Genomic DNA, 18,548 nt, shown 5'->3' on the forward strand with positions numbered 1-18,548 from the left:
TGGTTGAGGGTTTTTTGAGTGTGGTTTTTTTAAGAACCGCTGTAGCTTTTCCCTTAGACCCTGTAGACCACGCAAGACCTAACTCGTGTCTATGAAATGGCTCATTCCTCGAATAGAAGCAGTTTGAATTTTTTTGATAAATACTGCAGTCAGCAGCGAGCTTTGCCTTCACATGCCATACAGAGTCACAGAATCTTCATGGTTGGAAAGGACTCTTAAGATCATCGAGTCCAACCAAACAACCTACAATCTCTGCCACTAGAGCATGCCCTGAAGCGCCACATCTAGATGTTTCTTAAACACCTCTAGGGATGGTGACTCAACCACCTCCCTGGGCAGGCTGTTCCAGTGCCTGACCACTCTTTCAGTAAAGTAATTCTTCCTAATATCTAATCTAAACCTCCCCTGCCGCAACTTCAGACCATACCTTCTCCTTCTTACACTATTTTTCTCTTAGGAACTTTCTCACTTTTCTTTTCAAAATACCCTGTCCTCCAGCTCAGCTTAGTTAAAGATTTTGAGACCAGGCTAAGTATGGATTTTGACTGACGAATTAAGAGTTATAAGAGATGTTCTGTCAACGAACTCTGTCTACAAGAAAGTCATGCCTCTGGATTTCTGTCTCTTATTTCAGTCTCTCAACTTGATTTACTCTGCCTTCTCTCCTTTCTGTTGATAATGACTTTTTAATTTTTTTTCTCTCTCAACCCTTAAACTGGAAGGCTGTTTGCACAAATTGTTCAAGTTCTGAGCTCTCAAGTGTAGCACTTTGTCTTCCATACTTTTTAAAGTAAGTTTAGAGCTAGGATGCAGTGTAAAGCACTTCTGTTCCCCTTTTCTGTTTGAATACTGCTGGCCGTATTCTAACTCTTGGGGTCTTAGAAGCAGCACTGACTCCTGTGCAGGGTTTCCAGGGGTGTTACACTGATTAAATTCAGTTGCCTGCTCTAGAATAGAGCTATATAATAGCTCTATTATCTATAGCTGTATAATTTCCAAAGGTGTTTTGTAATAACCTATTTAGGTAACCTGCTCATTCAGGAACTCACTCAGCTGAAGTGGTATATGAAACCACGGAATTGACTTGTTAGACAGCTTTGGAAGGAAAAAAAATAAGGAAAAATGGCACTTTTTGAGAATTGTTTTCACTGAAGCTTCTCTTTCAAACTTGAGGTGTTCAGGAGTATTTCATTCAAGAGAGGTGACTTTGTATAATCTAGGTTTACACCTTAACATCCTGGGCAAGGAAAGTGTGTCCTAAGTAGATCCTAGTGCAGTTCAGCAGTCTCCTAGTTTCTGTGATCTGGTATTAGGCTCAACTAAGAATCCTAGTTCCCTTTAGATTTCCAGCTGCTTAAAAATTTCTCCCTTGTTCAGCCAAATTTTCCATAATCATCATTTCGACCACCAACGAGTGGTCGAAAATTAAGCTGATTCTGTGGTTTGTCCTACTTGCTTGAATACCACATTTTCTAAGAAATACCATATTACCTGATTTGTCTACCACTGCTGCATAGCTTTGCGTTAAGATGACAGGAATCTAGCTTTAGTACGCTAAAAAGAGAGTGAGCAGTCTGCCTGCCTCTGAGCACAAAGAACAATACTCTGTCAAAAAGACAAACTTTGCTTAAAACCTTAAGCTAAATACTTATTTTAGTTTCCTGACATGTGTTCCATTAACCCAGTTCTAGCTTGGAATTTTGTTAATTGACACAGCTTCAACATGGCTCAAATTAATGTATGGGAGTCCCAGTGGCTTTGAGCCTGCAGTAATTTTTTATCATTAGCAATTTGATTGTGGGATTTTTTGTAACGTCCTTTGCTCAGTAGCATTCCTGATAGGATTAGTTAAGTTTGCAATTATCCATCAAGTTTTTGCAGACTGATTGCATTTTAGATTTGAAGAGTTTTTAGTCTGTGATTTTATCATCCCCATGAACTGCGTCTTTCTAAATCTGATTTGGTCATCACTTTTCCAAGTTTATGCATTGTTGGCTTTTCTCTGTTGGTCAATGAGGTAAAAAATGTTAATGTTATCTCATGTTCTTTAGTACTTATTTAAATTTCGCAACACCTGATGTCTTCCTCATAGTGCATCGATACCTGTCTCTACTCATTTTATTACGAAACTTTAGCCGATGGTACAATTCCGATGATTTGTAAGGTTTTTAACAAAATGTAGGGTGGTGTCGCGTTAAAAGAGTGTTAGTTTTGTTTCTGTTTCAGAGCTGAGGGCTCTAAGACAGCTCAGAGTTTGCCTGTCTCAGATTCCACCAAAGGCCTTTGCTGGGACAGCATCACAAAGCTGTAAAGTTGATTTCCTGTTTCAGAGCCCTGCTGAAGGCCTTCACTGAAACAGTTCAATGTTTGCCTGTTTCAGAGCTCCGCAAAGAACTTTAACTGAGACAGTTAGCAAAGATGAAAAGATAAAATGATTTATTTGAAGCGACAGGTATAACAGATTCGGAATTGCCGTTGATAAATGCACTAGCTGTAATAGTGCTAATGTGCTACAGTGATGCTAGCAAAATGAATGAACAAATGAATAAACGAGTAAATAAGTAAATTAATAAATGCTATCCCAAGTGTTTTCTCACCAAGAGGTGAAGGTGCAGTACTTACTAAGAAGGTGTCCCCATCTTGATAGAGGAAGAGCACAGCCCATCAACTATCTCTTGTAGGTCTCAAGTTTCTTCTTCCTCTGAGAGATCTCTCGATCATGTGTATGCGTATAGGTGTGCAGGTGTAAGTGGGTACACTCTGTATTGCCCCTTATATCCTAACCTTATCTGATCCCCTCCCTGGGGTGATGTTTTAGCATGATTTGGGTGGAGGGTCTGGTGCTATAGTCATACAAGTTTACCATATTATTCACTTTGCTCATTATCATATTTAAGGATGTTAACTTTAATATTAATTTTGTGGATAATTAAGCAAAAGGTCTCACTCGGGGCACTGTGGCCTTAAAGATTCTGTGCTGAAGCCATTTATTCTGCTTATCCCTACATTCCTGTGACTTTGAGCCAAAACAGGGCCATCCTGCCATCACAGGAATCCTTCCTTCATCTGTTTTTCACACCAGCCTGTTGGCTCTCCCCCCACAGGGTTTGCACAGGAGATAAGAGGTCATCAGTGTTGTTAACCTCTTACCTACCAAATTCGCACAGGTGGGCAGTGAAAGTACTGAGTAAGAAATAGCGAGAGGCAGGAAAGTAGAAAAAGGAGTAATGTGAAAATTGTTTGAAATGAAAGGTTTTTATAACTGTAAGTTTATGAAATATGAGATTATTAGAGAACTGGAGATAGGACTGCTTATTTGTATGGTACTTACAAAGAAGGAAAAAGTGGTGGCACAGGTTTGGAAGCAACTATGGAAAGAGATGGCTTAAATTGAGAGGAGAGGGTGACCATTTTGTGAATCTGCTGTAGGTTCTCCAACTTAGACTTGAATGTGGACAGAGTTTTCTACAGTTTTGGGGTCAGTGATTCTTCTGTCTTGTTAAAAATTTGAAACAAATATCTGTAGTCACAGAATTCAGATTTACGGGAGTAGCTGATAGGATCTTCTTTTAACAAATATTTACGAATCAAGTTGTATGGTCTTTGTGTCTTAAAAAATACTCATATACTCAAAAGATTTGAGTTCTGGAAGTTCAACTTTTTATGTTGTACTTCATCAGCTAAAAACTAATCATATGAGAACTCCTACTCTTTCAATGCCAAGTAAAATGGATTGAATTAAGTTTCTACTGCGCTGTATAGCTGAATCTGTGGGGAACCAAATCATTATACAGACAGTGTTAAATAACCCCACAGAGGGCTTGGTGAATAGAAAAAAACATAAGTGGCTGCAAAGCATATTTTCAATTAACAGTAAAATTAAGTAGAACATGTTAGTATTCAGGAGTCATGTTCCTCTACGCTCTGTTTTGCATTCTAAAATTCTAAACCTGCAGTTACGAAGAGTTAGTGGAAACGTTAGATTTCACTTAGGAACCATAAAACTATCTAATTATGGGGAAATACCAATTAAAATGTGTTATGCAAATGCACTGTGCAAAAGTAAAAACAAGTGTTGAGTAATAGCAAGCCTTAACTGTAATCAGTCAGTAATCAGTTTCTTCAGTCAACCTCTGCACCCAAATTTCAGATAAAACTCTGAGGAAATAATAAATTATATCCATAGGCAACTTGTCACGCTGCTAGGTGAAGTTTCTGAGTGATGGATAACATCAGGCACATTGCAAAAATGCATTTTGAATGTAGATAGAGATTGGGTGTAAAAAGTTTCAGAAATAACATGATAAAATGAGCAGTGTTTACAGTGAAATTTGGTAACTTGAATCCTCGAGTGTACTGTCCTGATAGGGAGAAAATATTGTACTCCCTTCTCCCTTTTTTCTTTGTAGCCAATGTTCATCGTCATTTTGATGTTGAATTTCAGGAAACTTTTGATAGTGAAGGGAACCATTTCTTGCTTAGAATCACTTTATGTTCCCACATGTGGGGTATATCTCAGAATGAGAAACAACACATTTGCTACTGTGGTAATTTCCTGCTCACCTACCAGCTGTTTCTTTAAAAACAATGAATATTTTCTTTAGTTTTAAAAGCTTGGCCAGTGTAGCTGTTGACTTACATATTTTTTAAATATATATACACACACATATATAAAAATAGATTTTATATATTTTATAAATATAAAATATTAAAAAACCACACTGTTTTATATATAATATTTATACTACATGTCTTATGTATTATAATGACAACAACAGCTCTATAGCACTATATATATTTTTTTTTTATTTGCTTGTGTTTTACTGATTTTTTTTTTTTTTTTTTTTTTCCTGGCTCTTGAATGTTTCAGGAGGCAGATTTTCCTGTTCTAAACATGCTTTCAGTTGAGAAAACTCAATGCTAGATTTGAGGCCAGCTGTCACACTGTAGATTAGTTGTCAAATGCCAGTGGGATCAGACCAGTGCCTTAAGCACCTGTATTCTGTTGAGGCACACCTTCCGTGCTGGTATGGGATTTGCGGATTGACCACTGCGCTCATTCATAAACTCAGGGGCCTCTTCCTAGCCAAGTTACCTCAGAGTCATCAGGGCTTGAATGCCCTGTATTTCTGGAGAACAAAAGGTGTGTGTAAGCTTTCCTTTCCTTGTTTTTGCGATTAGTGACAACAATATGAATAAATTCCAAGACTGTTCTCTGAGAAAGTCCAAGACCAATCTTGGTGTGTTAGCAAGAACCAACCTGGGAGAGCTCTGATGGGAAAAGAAAAAGAAAATTTCAGAGATCATCTTGGGCAACATGAGTGATTTTTTAAAACTACTTAAATGTACTGCAAAAAGAAATTGTCAGAAGATCCTGCTAGAACCTGGTGATCTTAAAGGTTCAAGAATGCTTCCAAGTGAGAGACGAAGAAACAAGATAAAATCAAACATGAAAAATACATTGGTTGATTTCCATCTAATTCTGAGATGATGGAAGAGACCTCTATTGACTTAAAGGTATTTGATTCAGCTTGACGCCATGCTTCTGCAGTCAATAATGGATCTGCACTGAATCATCCAATAATATAGACTCGTTCCACATCAGCGACATGATTGTAATTAGCCACAGCACATCATGGTCTTTTACTGTTAGCTTTCTTGTGTCAAGTCTGCTTTGGTAGATGTATAGAAACAAATTTAGCACAAGAAGAAACAATCAGTGCCTCTGATGGTCAGAGACTCTGATGGTCTCTTTATCCATCAGTATTGACATAAAAGATCCAAATGTCTATCTTCATCTTGGGCAAATAAATTTTTAAGATTGTTGCTTTTATGGATTTATTGTGAAAGAAAATATGAGTGGTACATTAACCGTAGTGCAACTGCCACTGCTGCTTATCTGTTACATGCTTATCAACATAACAAATATAAGGAAAACAAAAACGTAGAGGTATGTAAAGACTTAACCAGACATACTTCTGCTTTATAAATATGAAAAAACACACACTAGTCTTTTTCTTTATTTATTTACAGGACATGGTGTGTTTGTCAGCCCTAAGTACTAGTCCAGATTAATAGTAGTTTTGAGAAAGTTTACCTGAGTAATCTGGCATAAAGTATGACCTACAAAACCCAAGGTGTTTAGGTCAAGCTTCTTGTATTACCGGGGCGGGGAGGTGGGGAGAAAGAAGAAAAAGCTGTTGCCATCTGAAGCTTCTCATCTCTTCTTGAGAGCTAACATCGTTTTGCTGTCTCAGAGTTTTTCTGTGGTGGATTAAATTTAGAGACTAGCATGTCTCCAGTATACTTTTTTGAGAGTAATAATGAGAATAAAAATCCCTGAACTGGTTGTCATTAACAGAATTTTATTTCTAATATTCAGTATTTAAAAAAAAATTAAAATACAAAAAGCACATGCTCTATATGGCAGCAAATCACAGGTTATTTTGAGTTAAAAGTGATGCTGAATGTTGCATTTTATAAATAAATATCTAGTAACCTGAGCATGTATCTTCTTTTTAAAACAGCAAAACCTTGCATCTGAGTATCGTGAAATCCAATGGCCATTCAGTAGTATTGGTTAAGCTAACTTTTTATAGTGCTTTAATCTGAGACAAATTGACATACAGAGACATCTTTCTATTCTGTTATTAATGCTGTCTTATATTTAAGTTGGAGAATAAATAAGATGAAATAGTTTTAAAGGAAACAAGCTGATCATATTTTTTTTTTTATTAAAACACATGGTTCTTCAGATTTTTTTTTTTAAATAAGGACAGGTGATTTCAGCTTGTTCTTTCATAGATCTCTGAGGAGCTCTTCGAGGCCTAAACCTGAAATGCTATTCAGTCAACGTCCTTTACTCATTTGTATGTTGCCAAGAGCTGATATTTTCTATTGCATCAACATCTTTATCAGTGAGGGCTTTATAAAGGCAGTTTTAGATTTTAAAGCACCATGTGTATCACCAGTGGTAGTACTGCTTGCAAACCATATAAAACAAGGAGATTTTGCTGTCAGGGGTTTTGTTACCAGAGAAATGTTCTACTAGCTGCTATGTCTGGTAAAAGTGAGGTACCTACAGATGCACAGGAATTCTATGATAAAGGCAATTAAGGGGTATTTTTTCTCCTCTTCTTGTCTACTTTGTACCAACTATTACTGGTTCTAATAAAAGGTACTGTATTTCTGCATAAACTTTGGTATGATTTGGTTTGCAGGTTGCTCCAGTTTTATCACTTGTGGCTTTCCTTTGCTTGGGTCATTAAAACCCCCAAAATATTAAAAAGCATGTAAGGTGTTACTCCTTTTTCTCACATTGTTATGCTTGAAAATGAACTGACTTTGACTTCGAGGCATAGTCAAAAGAAGCATAGTTTATGTGCAAGCAGATCAGGGGAAGGGTTTATTCTTCAATATAAACAGGGTTATGTAAGCTGGGTGGCTGCCCAAAGAATCATATTGCAAAACTCATCAAAATATTTGCAGAAGGGTGTGGTAATGGCAAATATGAATTAATTAGTTTAACAGCTGAAAGGTTTGACAGAGGGCTTATCATAAGCAAACCTCCAGATAGGAGTGCCAGTTGACTTATCTAGCTTATTTAGAGTTTTCCCCTTTGCTTAAACCTAATGTTAGTAACTACATTCTGACCAATTCCTTAGGTACCGTCTGAGCAAGGAAAGCAACCTTAAAATTTCAGTTCCTTTCCACTTATGTGTTGTGTTGAGTAGGAGATTAGTGTTGGGTGTTAGCTGAGGGACTTCTGCTCTGAACGTGTGCAGGTGCTAATGTCATTCTTCCGATGTTGGTGTATTTCTGCTGAAATTCCCTCTGGAGTTTAGATGCAAGGTTGGAATGGGAGGCCATCCCATGTGGATGTTTCTGGCTTTTACCTGTAGTACAAGTCCCTCATCTCCATAAGTCATCTCCTAGGCAGTACTGTGGGAGCATTGGTTTTGATAAAGCTTCAGCAAAAGATGCCTGGGGGGAAAAAAAAAAGATACAGAGAGAATGGGGAGCCTTGCTGAAAGGGAGGAGTCAAATGCATTGTAAAGGAAAATCATATTTCGCTTGGGTGGAAGGGGAGGAGTCATTCAAAGGTGATCTCTTTAAAACAGAAAACAAGACTGTCATCTAATTTGTAAGATGAAGCTAGGGCAAAGTGTCTGCCATGAGTTTTAATTTTGCTTCCTTACACTTGTAGGTCTGTTGCTTGCTGTGCTGTCGCTTATTCTTCCAAAAGTTTATCAGTTTCCATTAACTGGAAGCATTTTTTTTGTTCCACGGTTTTCTCAGGCACATGTTGTCTCCATCTCCTACAATGAAAGCGCTAGTCTTCAGCTTCTGTTCTAAACAGCTCAAGTGGTAAATCCAAAACCTCTTTCCTACCTTACTGGCGTCTACATGAACTATTTGGTTCATGCATTTGGTTCATTGGTTCTGAACATTGGTTCATGAAAGGCCATGTTCAGATGCGTTGTAAGAACTTTTCACCTTTACACCAAGGTGGCAAGTGATCACACAGCCCTCTGTCAGAAATCTAGACAGTTTGTTCATGGTGGAAACATGGAACACATTAGTTCCCTTTTTCTTGCCCCTAGAGAGGTATCTATCAATTCAAAAGTAAGTCTGGCCATCTTATCAAGCAGACACGTTATGGAATGATTTCTCTTTATTACTTTGCTGTCATCTTGCATGGAAACTTTTCTCCTCCATTAATATGGAAAAAGGATTTCTTCATGATACTCCAGAATTATCTTCTTGAACCCCTTTTTCTCTTCAGTGGCCAGTTTCTTGGGTGTGTCAGTGAAATTTGTCTCCCTGAGGTTTCTGTCTATTTTGGTGAACTGGATCTGAAGTCTGAGGACCTTTGGCCAACTGCACCATGCATGCTCCTGAGAATGTGTGCGTCTACCTTCTTGCCTCATGATGGTCATTTTCTTGGTATCCTGATTTCTTACTGATTTTTTTTTTTTTCAATTGTGTTAATGTATTTTCACACCGCTTCTTCTGTTATGTAAATCAGATTGCAGCTGCAGTGTTCTGGTGCTGCTTTACAGGACAGTCTGTGTAAATGATTTCACTAGATTTCGTTAGTGCTAGCGAAACACCTTGCTGAGTAATTTCTTTTTTCCTCTGTTGTCAGAGTGATTCCACTGTAATTAAAATTATTTTATTTTGTTCTTTTCTCCCTTTTCCTTCCTTAGTGCTTCATCAATATTAAAATGTTATGACTTTCAAATTTTCATTTTTTAAGGAAAATGATGATGAAACCTCCTCTACTTTTGGTTGAGGCAGACATGTCCCATACTTCCTTTCTTCTTAAATTTTCTTTGTTTTATGTAGCTTACTTGAAAAACCCTACTGCTAATTCTGTAGAAGCGGAGTTAATGCATCAAACAATCAAATAGTCCTTAAGATAATTTAGCAGTGCAGCCTAGTATGACTGATGGTTTTGTCTACTGGCCATATGAAGTCCTGAATATAAAAGAGCGTGTTTCTTACACTGTAATACTTTTGATTACTTGGTGAATGATGAGTGCATATTCTGTTAGCCATGCTGAATAGTAAAGCATGTTAGAGTGGGATGAAGGCATAGTCAGCTAGCGTAGGAAACTGGGTTTAAGACTCTGCAGTTACTTGAAATTTCTCCACTCTCTGACAAATATTTCTGCTGCGAACAAGGATACAGGCCCTTTCTATTCCAACCGAAAAGTTGGACTAGATGCTCTTTTGAGGTCCCTTCCAACTTGGGCTGTTCTGTGATTTCTACATAGCTGTGATTTTACTTCTTTGTGGGTACTTCAGCCTAGCATTCAATTAGAATGGGATGAGTTTTCCATACCTTATAGCACTTTGTTCTGTAGTTCCTTTTCTAAGGAACTTTTCAAGCATAATTCATATATATGATGCCTACTATTATTATTATTTTTAAACTCATGATTTTCTAATATCTTATTCTGAGTAATAAATTACATTGGGTGGACACTTGTTCAGTTTCACTGACCTAGACGGTGTGAACACTTTGATCGTTTCAGATCAAGACAGAAATGTGTGCATCAGGTAATATGTTCTGGGATGTGGTATGACAGCAAGGAATGATAAAATTGAACTATGACATGAGTAAGGACTGGATGTTTAATAACTGAGGTGAGGCTTCTCAGATCAAAAAGTAAAGAGAGATCCTCATATTTCAGTCTCTAGAGGAATAATTTACATTTAGTCTCCTGCATTAGGTTTTCTTTGAAAAGATCCAGAACTCAGCATACGCGTTTCATGTAAAACGTAATTGTTTCAGGTCATTTTTGTGAGAAGAGTTTGCTTTTTTCCTTTACAGTTCGGTGGAAAACAACTGTATCTAAAATTCCATTTAAAGAAATCTGGAATTACTAAGACTGTTATTGTGGAGCTGTACTTAAGCTAGGTACTCATTAGCACAGCTATGCAGCTTTGCTTGAGAAGACCGAGGAGTACAAGGTTCCTTAGTGATGGTGAAATCAAGGGATTAAATGGAGATACTTCATGTGAAGGTGCCAAACAAAAATGCACCTCTTCTGGCATGGTGTGTGAAGTGGTACTAGCGGGGAAGGAGAGGCTCTCTCTAGTACACCTGGCTCTGCCCCTGCTCCTTGCATATATTAATAAATAGCTGAAAAACCTGCCAGGAAAGACCATACCTATTCTTGTAGACTACCGGTCTCTAACTAGGAAACTGCTGAAGCTCCCTTTCCTTTAGGGCAGGCGGTGGCAGAGGGAACTAGGGAATACTGCAGTGCTTGGTGATAACCTCCCTTGTTTTGGTAGGTGCTTTGGTAGGTGTGAGCGTGGGTGGGAAACAGACTGCAACGGAGAAACATGGACAGGAGGTCTGTAGGGCTTGAATCCATGGAGAGGGGGTGGGAACCAGAGGCACGGTTGGAGGGGATGGGATGAAGAGCTGGGGGCTGGAGGGGCAGTAAGGGAAGGAGCGTTGTGGAATAATTACTAAATTGGCCAAGAAGCCAAAACCGCTTGGCCCCTTTTCGCGCAACAAGAGTGCTGCAGGCTGAACGGCTGCCCGTGGTCTTTGGGCAGAGCAGGGTCCCAGATGCGGAGGAGAGAGCAGAGAGGGACCAGAGTAGGACTGGATGGACTGAAAGATTGGCCTAGAGCCAGACCAGGAGTTTCTCACACTTGTTTTATTTTCTGCCTTGTCATACCCCTTTTCCTTTTTTAAAGTACTTTGAACCTGGTTGCCATCTTCTGTTCCTCTCTTATTTCTAGATCCAGTTCAACAGCTGCAGAAAGGTTTAATAGTGTATGAAGAGCCTGACATTTCCTCTTCAGCCTCCCTCTTCCCCTCTCCTCTGTGCAAAGCTCTCTAATATGATACACCATCTTCTGCAGACTTGTGGATGTTCAGAGGCATGATACAAGTAAAACTAAGATGAGGGAATTGTTGCCATGCTATTTTAACTCCTTTGGTTTTACTTTTCAGTTTACCGTTAAAACTTGGAAGAGAATAATTTTGAAAGGTTCATCTAGTAAACCTGGTACAACATATCTCATCGAAATTGACCTAGTTTAGAACTGAAATTACTTTGTCTGAATTTCTGTTTTGGGATTTGAATGTCTTATAGCTGTTTCAGAGAAGAGTTTGCTGCGACATTGGTGAAAGTCTTTAAAAATCATTGAGTTTGATGTTAAGACATCACATCTTATGCAGATGAGATGAAAGAGGCAATAGGGCAACTGCTCTGTATCTGGGTTGCCCAGGAGATTCCTCCAGCAATAAAGTTTGTGCTTTTGCTAAGTATGTTTTTGAAATTTTTATCTCTGCCTATTTGATGCTGGATGTGTTTAGCTCCCCAGTGATGCTAGCAAAGAGTCTTCATTGTACCGTCGACTGTTCAGTGCTCTTATAGTAAAGTAATTTTTGCTTATATAATTCAAAATTGCTAGAAATTTCAGTGTTAGTCTTGATTCTCTAGTGTTAGTGGATGAAAAAATACAGTTATAATTGAAATATTAGCTTTAATTTCATCCTGTATAAGCGAATTATTCAGTTAATTGGAACAAGCAGCCTCTTTAAGATGACTTTTCATTCTTGCTAGCTTTGGGTAAGTTAAAAATGAACAAAATACGATGATAGTAGATCAAGTGTCTTTAGTGTGTACTTGTTAAAATGTTATTTTTGCAAAGATGTTTAGTGTGAATGAGGGGAGTTAGCCTAATTATCCAGCTGCTTTTGCTAAAAGCTAAGGTAATGATTTGCATAGTACCAGAATAAAATAGTAAGTTCACCAAGCTTGTGGAACAGGATTTTTCTGGCACATAATTGTGTAGCCTAAGAGGTAGATGCAATATATTAGCATTTTTACCAAAAAGTTATGCTTTTCAGACTCATCCATGGTGGTTTTGTACTGTGATGTGAACCCACCTTCTTTGAAAAAGCAAAAAGGGAGATTTAAGCTGAAGAAACACAGTTGTGATTTCCAACAGTGCCACTGATTTTGTGCCTTATGCTAATTTAAAGGGAACTTCTGATGTTCATTTATGTATATTTCATCACAGTACAGCTGTGATTCACAAAAATCTGTTCTGTTAGTTTTGGAGGAGGAGAGAGCTCTGGTTTTGGATTTGGTAAGCTTTCATGCAGTCTTATGCTTATTTGGGGTCCCTTCTCTTCCCTGCTCCCCCTGCCCCCAGTACTGGTGTGGCCAAATAGCACTGCTCAAGTTGCACGTGGCTCGGGAGCATCCCACAAGCAGCTTGTCATCTGATGGTTGATTATACTAGTCAGCTCATTTTCCATCTTATTTTCCCTGTATGTTCAAGGGTTAAACCCTTGTGCCGGATGCAGCAGTGTCATTGACTACAGATTACGCTAACCAACTTTGCTGGGTGTCCTGGTTTCAGATAGGATAGAGTTAATTTTCTTTCTAGTGGCTGTTGTGTTTCAGATTTGGTATGGAAGGAATGTCGATAATGCATATGGGTTTAGTTGTTGCCAGGTGATGTTTGTGTTACTCAAGAACTTTTTTCAGCTTCCCATACAAGCTGAGAGGGAGCACAGACAGAACAAGCTGGCCAATGGAATATTCCATACCGTAGACATCGTGGTCGGCATATAAATGGGGGTTGACTGGGGGGTGGGAATCCAGGATCACTGCTCCTGACGGGTTGTGGCAACTGGTCACCAGGTGGTGAGAGCGACTTGTGTTGTATTACTTTTATCTTGTATATTCTTTTACCATTATTATTGTTATTTTCCTTTTCTGTTACTATTCTATTAAACTGTATTTATCCCAAGCCATGAGTTGGTTTTTTTTCCCTTTTCTTCCTCTTCTCCCTACCCTTCCTGGGGGAAGGGGAGAATTGAGCAAGTGGCTGCGTGGTCCTATTTGCCTGCTGGGGTTAAACCACCACACCAGGCACATGGGATCACAGAGTGGAAAAGGGGCTTGGTTGTGGGTTTATGAGTCCTGATTCCGAAGTTCTGTAGTTACTTGCTTTCATAACAGCTTCAGGAGTTCAAAATAGGGATTCGTGGGCTATACTGTGCCCAGGGAGAGAGACAGTTTTGGAAAGCTGGGTACTGAACCGTAGGACTGGAAAAGCTAAGGAATTATGAGTAGAGCATTAATCTCTTTCTTCAACTTAAAACTGATAACTCTCTTTTGGAGAAAAAAGTGGGACAAAAAATAATAATCTCCTGCTCTTTTGTTGCCTTCTTCACCAAAGGTCCCTTGTGACAAGATCATGCAAAATTGACATGATGTTTGGCATGTTGACCTTCCTAATGTGTAATGTTGTTGTCTGAAAATTTCATAAGCAGGCAACCTGTTTTAGGAAGACTTCCAGCTTAGCTGCTTGTCCTGTTCTCTGTTTCACCACCATAGTGGTGAAATCCACATTATCTGTTGGCATCCGGTGCATTACCCATTTGTATCTGCTCTTTTATTGTCTCAGGCTTTGAGGAGATGACTTGTGTCAATCTTTTTAATGAAATATGAAGTTGTTTTTTACTGTTTCCGGACCAACACATCTTGCTGGATTCTTGACTTGTGGTTACATAAAACTTTTGTTCACATGAAATGTAAAATACAGTTCTCAAGTGTTTTCACCACTCTTCGAGGATCAGATATGTTGAATCAATTCAGTTGGTATACTAAATTTGCTTTTCTTTTGGAAACAAAATTCTGCTAAAGTGTTTCAGGGAATGTTATCTCCTTATATGGGTAGTGATGAAACATCATGTTCAACTGCTCTCCGTTGTGGACACTTCTGTTTCTTTACTGGGCTGTCTCATTTGCCCTATTGGGAAATGCACTTGATGTTACATAGCCTGTTGTCTACTTCAAAAGCACTGTCTACTTTGGAGAATAGGAAGACTCCATTAGGTGAGGATGTGTTTGTTCTTTCTGTACAGCAAATTGTAAAAATGGGAGCATGTCTCTGGAGTTGGATTAATTTCTGAAAACTTAGATCTGTGTGATTTATTAAATGTTCTTTACTTTTCTATTACTTAGGCTTATATTTTTTTTTTCCCCACACACCCTCCCTGGCTAACTCAAGGTTGCCGTCTCAACTTCCAGAGATGTTAACTCTCAGCTGCAAATGGGGACCAAAAAGGGATTATTGAGTGCATTCACCTAGTGGTGTGTCGTGGTGACAGGTTCTCCCCCCCGGCCTCTCGTGCACGGAGAGGAGCAGGAGAGATAAAGAGATTTATGAGTTTAGAAGAAGCTAAACTACTTTATGAAGTATTAATAATAAGATAAAAAGGAAAATAATTAAATAGATACAGTATATAGAAAACCGTATTAAGCTCCCAGGATGATGTCACCGGCAGGCACTGGGGAAGTCCCAGGCTGGACTCAGCGATGGGTGGGAAGTGGGTTCCAGAGTTAGAGTCAGGAACACACGGATCGGGATCAAAGACAGATGAACAGGCAGGGTCCTCCTCGGACGTCAGCCATTGAAGGACGAGAGTTGACCCTTTGATCCCTCAGCTTTTATACTGAGCGTGGGGCAGATGGGATGGAATACCCCTGTTGGTCAGTTTTGGGTCACCTGTCCTGTCCGATCCTCCCTGCAGGTGGGACCCCTCTACGCTTTTCTGCCTCCAACCTTCCAATGGGGCAAGTAACGAAATTAGCTGACCTTGGTTGTTACAGCAATAAGTATAAGCAAGAGTCTCTCTGCGTACCATTCCTTGGCACAAACTGTCTTATCACTCTGAACGAACCGTTTCAGACACAACATGCTGTTTATTTCAGAGGGTTAGAAGAGGCCTAGCTAAGAAAATTACTGAACAGAAAGTTGGTTCTGTTTTACCTCAGATCAGGACATGGTATTAACAGATACCTGAGAAAGCTGGTGTATAGCCACTGATCCATTCAGGAAGATGATAAAACACTTTTCCTGAGGATATAATATTTAAACAGAGTATGTGAAAGTTCGTTTTGATTAGTTGAGGTAGAACTGGTATATTCAATCCAGTTACTGTTTGCAGACTTACACTTCAAATGTGAAGACCCCATCTTACTGAAAGATTCTAATAAAAATCTCTTCTAATTGCTAGACTTTTTAATAATAAATTACCAGTTTCTTTCTCGGTATACCCTTCAGGTGAAGGGGAGGGAGCAGAAAGCCCATGAGAGAAAGAGGAATCCTTTCTTGTTAAAGTAAAAGCTTTACTTTCAAAGGAGCTGGCACAGATTCCTCTTGAGTGATGTCATCAGTTCACTGAAAGCTGCTTTCTGTAAATATTTGCATTTTCACAGAATCATAGAATGGTTAGAGTTGGAAGGGACCATAAAGATCATCTAGTTCCAAACCCCCTGCCATGGGACACCTCTCCCTAGACCAGGTTGCTCAAAGCCAACTTGGCCTTGAACACTCCAACTTCCAACACTACAAATTCTGTGGGTAACCTGTTCCAGTGTCTCACCAGCCTCAGAGTAAAGAATTTCTTCCTGATATCTAATCTAAATCTAACCTCTTTCAGTTTAAAACCATTACCCCATGTCCTATCGCTACACTCCCTGATAAAGAGCCCCTCCCCATCTTTCTTGTAGGCCCCAATTAGGTACTGGAAGGCTGCTATAAGGTCTCCCTAGAGCCTTCTCTTTTCCCGGCTGAACAACCCCAACTCGCTCAGCCTGTCCTCATAGGAGAGGTGCTTCAGTCCTCTGATTATCTTCGTGGCCCTCCTCTGGACTCGCTCCAACAGATCCGTGTCCTTCTTACATCGGGGGCCCCAGAGCTGGACACAGTACTCCAGGTGGGGTCTCACCAGAGCAGAGTAGAGGGGCAGAATCACCTCCCTTGAGCTGCTAGCAATGCTTCTTTTGATGCAACCCAGGATGCAGTTGGCTTTCTGGGCTGCAAGCACACATTTACAGCTCATGTTGAGCTTCTCATCAACCAACGCCCCAGTTCCTTCTCCTCACGTCTGCTCTCAATCCATTCTCCATCCAGCTTGTATTTGTGCTTGGGACTGCCCTGACCCATGTACAGGACCTTGCACTCGACCTTGTTGAAATTCGTGAGGTTCACATGGGTCCACCTGTCGAGGTCCCTCTGGATGGCATCCCTTCCCTCCAGCGTGTTGACCGCACCACTCAGCTTGGTGTCATCAACAAACTTGCTGAGGCTGCATGGTGCAGCAGATCTTATATGGCTAAGGAAGGTTTACTATTAAACACAACGCTAAGCCAAATAGCCACATAAGTTCGTAAATTTATGATAGCTTATCGTGGTTTCACCTCAGATGGCAACAAAGAACCGAGTGGCTGCTCTCTCAACTCAAAGGCAAAGCTCATGGGTTGAGACAAAGGCAGTTTAACAGAACAGCAAAGAAAACAAGAAAACACCAACAATGACACGGATAGAGGAATATACAAACATGATTGCAGAACCACCACTCACCAACTGAACCTGGGACACCCTATCCTGCTCCCAAACTGCAGCTACAGACTGGGCATGGCTCACGTGGGATGGAATACCTGTGTCCTGCCAGAGCCTGAGGAGAATTAACCCTATCCCCACCGGAACCAGGACGTAGGTTCATACAGAAAAAACCTTAAAACTGCACTGTAATTTTACATATGTTGTACTTGGTATGTAGTTAGGGTGATGGTTGGACTAGGTGATCTGAAAGGTCCCTTCCAACCTAGGCGATTCTATGATTCTACTTCTGAATGTGATCATTCACCAATCGTAAAACAGTACGAACTGAGGAGAGTCCTTTTTTGTTCCTTATGTTCTTGTGCCTTCTTGTGGCTGTGCATGACGTGTACACTCAGAGAACACCTGCAGAGGTTTCAGGTCTTGGTTTTGTACTTCAAGTGTAGATATATGAGGAAATAATATTGCAAGTGTAAGTTCCTAGTTCAAATTTGTATAGTCCTTGCAGATGTATCAAGAACCAGCAGGGAGTCTCCTCATTTGGGAGGTTAGGGAGTGATAGGGAATATTTAATAGTTACTCTCTGCCTCTTTGATTTCTTATTTCTGATATCCTAGAATGTAAAGGTGAGATACATCTTCCCGAACATTAGCTGGCCTAAAGGTAGGCGTCTGCTCTAGGTTATCTGTGTAGAGCCCTGTTCTAGACAGGTCTGGAGGAAACAACTAGAGAGCAGATCAGTTCCTCTTATTTTTTTTTACCCTTTATGGGGATGGCAAGATCCGTAATCCTTTAATAAGTATGTAAAGTACCCAGCATACGTAAAGCAGTAGTTTTATACAGCTGAAGCTGACAGAGTAATTCTGCCCTTAATATCTGCAAAGTTTCTATTAGAGAATTGCGGAGTTTTTGTAAATTGAGAGTCTTCTGAGTATTGCGCTATTAAATGGGAATATTTAACAGATTAAATAGGAAGATTAAACAGATATGCACGTTCCTAAATTTTACCTAAGTTGGTTGTCTTGTTTTTAGACTCAAAAGAAATTTTACAGAATAGTTCAAGCTTTATTTAAAAGGTGGAGCAGTATCATCTTTTCTGTTCAGGATCTCCAAGTCCAGTGTGTAATTGTAACCATCTTTGCATCATTGCTCTTTATGTCTAGCAGTAAGCTGGGAGAGGATTGGTTCCCTCTCCTCCCTCTGCATAGATCGGGCATACAGAACACCTAATGACAAATGATTGTAAACCCCTCCAAGAAGCAAAGGAGTTTTTCTGTTACTCAGAAGCTTCTTACCTTCCATGTGAAATGCTTATCAGATCAAGCTAGGTTTTAGTTTAAAAAATTTAAAATGCAGTTGGAAGATTTTTTAAAGGTGTAGACTTAGGGCTTCAGTAGAACTTGTAAGTAGGTGCCAAGTTTTATTTGCAAACCTGAATTTGTACTGAAATAAAACTCTGTTTCAGGTGTGGATCCCTCCCTGCAAGCAGAGAACAGAGTCCCAGGCTCTTCACAAGCTACAGCTGCTGTATCTAAACAGCAGAAATCCCGTTCTACCAACTCGAGGGATGAGCGCTTCCGATCCGGTAAGGAAAAGCAATGTAGCTAAAACATCAGGTATCTCAAGAGGAAAAGTGTACCAGTAAAGCAGTA

At 39.6% G+C, this 18,548-nt stretch overlaps 1 protein-coding gene across 6 annotated transcripts in view; it reads left to right on the forward strand.

Moving 5' to 3' along the window:
- The window catches only part of DIP2A (disco interacting protein 2 homolog A), a 130,845-nt gene that overhangs the window by 41,012 nt on the left and 71,285 nt on the right, over positions 1-18,548 (forward strand). For all 6 annotated transcript variants that reach the window (XR_008467858.1, XR_008467860.1, XR_008467859.1 and 3 more), the window contains one exon: positions 18,362-18,481. Coding sequence is in view for 1 of the 6 variants with exons in the window: in XM_054210242.1 (XP_054066217.1) it covers positions 18,362-18,481 (120 nt within the window). In the remaining 5 variants the exon portion in view is untranslated. The remainder of the gene's footprint in view (positions 1-18,361; positions 18,482-18,548) is intronic.

Source organism: Rissa tridactyla, chromosome 7, assembly GCF_028500815.1.
Source record: "Rissa tridactyla isolate bRisTri1 chromosome 7, bRisTri1.patW.cur.20221130, whole genome shotgun sequence".
Taxonomy (NCBI): domain Eukaryota; kingdom Metazoa; phylum Chordata; class Aves; order Charadriiformes; family Laridae; genus Rissa; species Rissa tridactyla.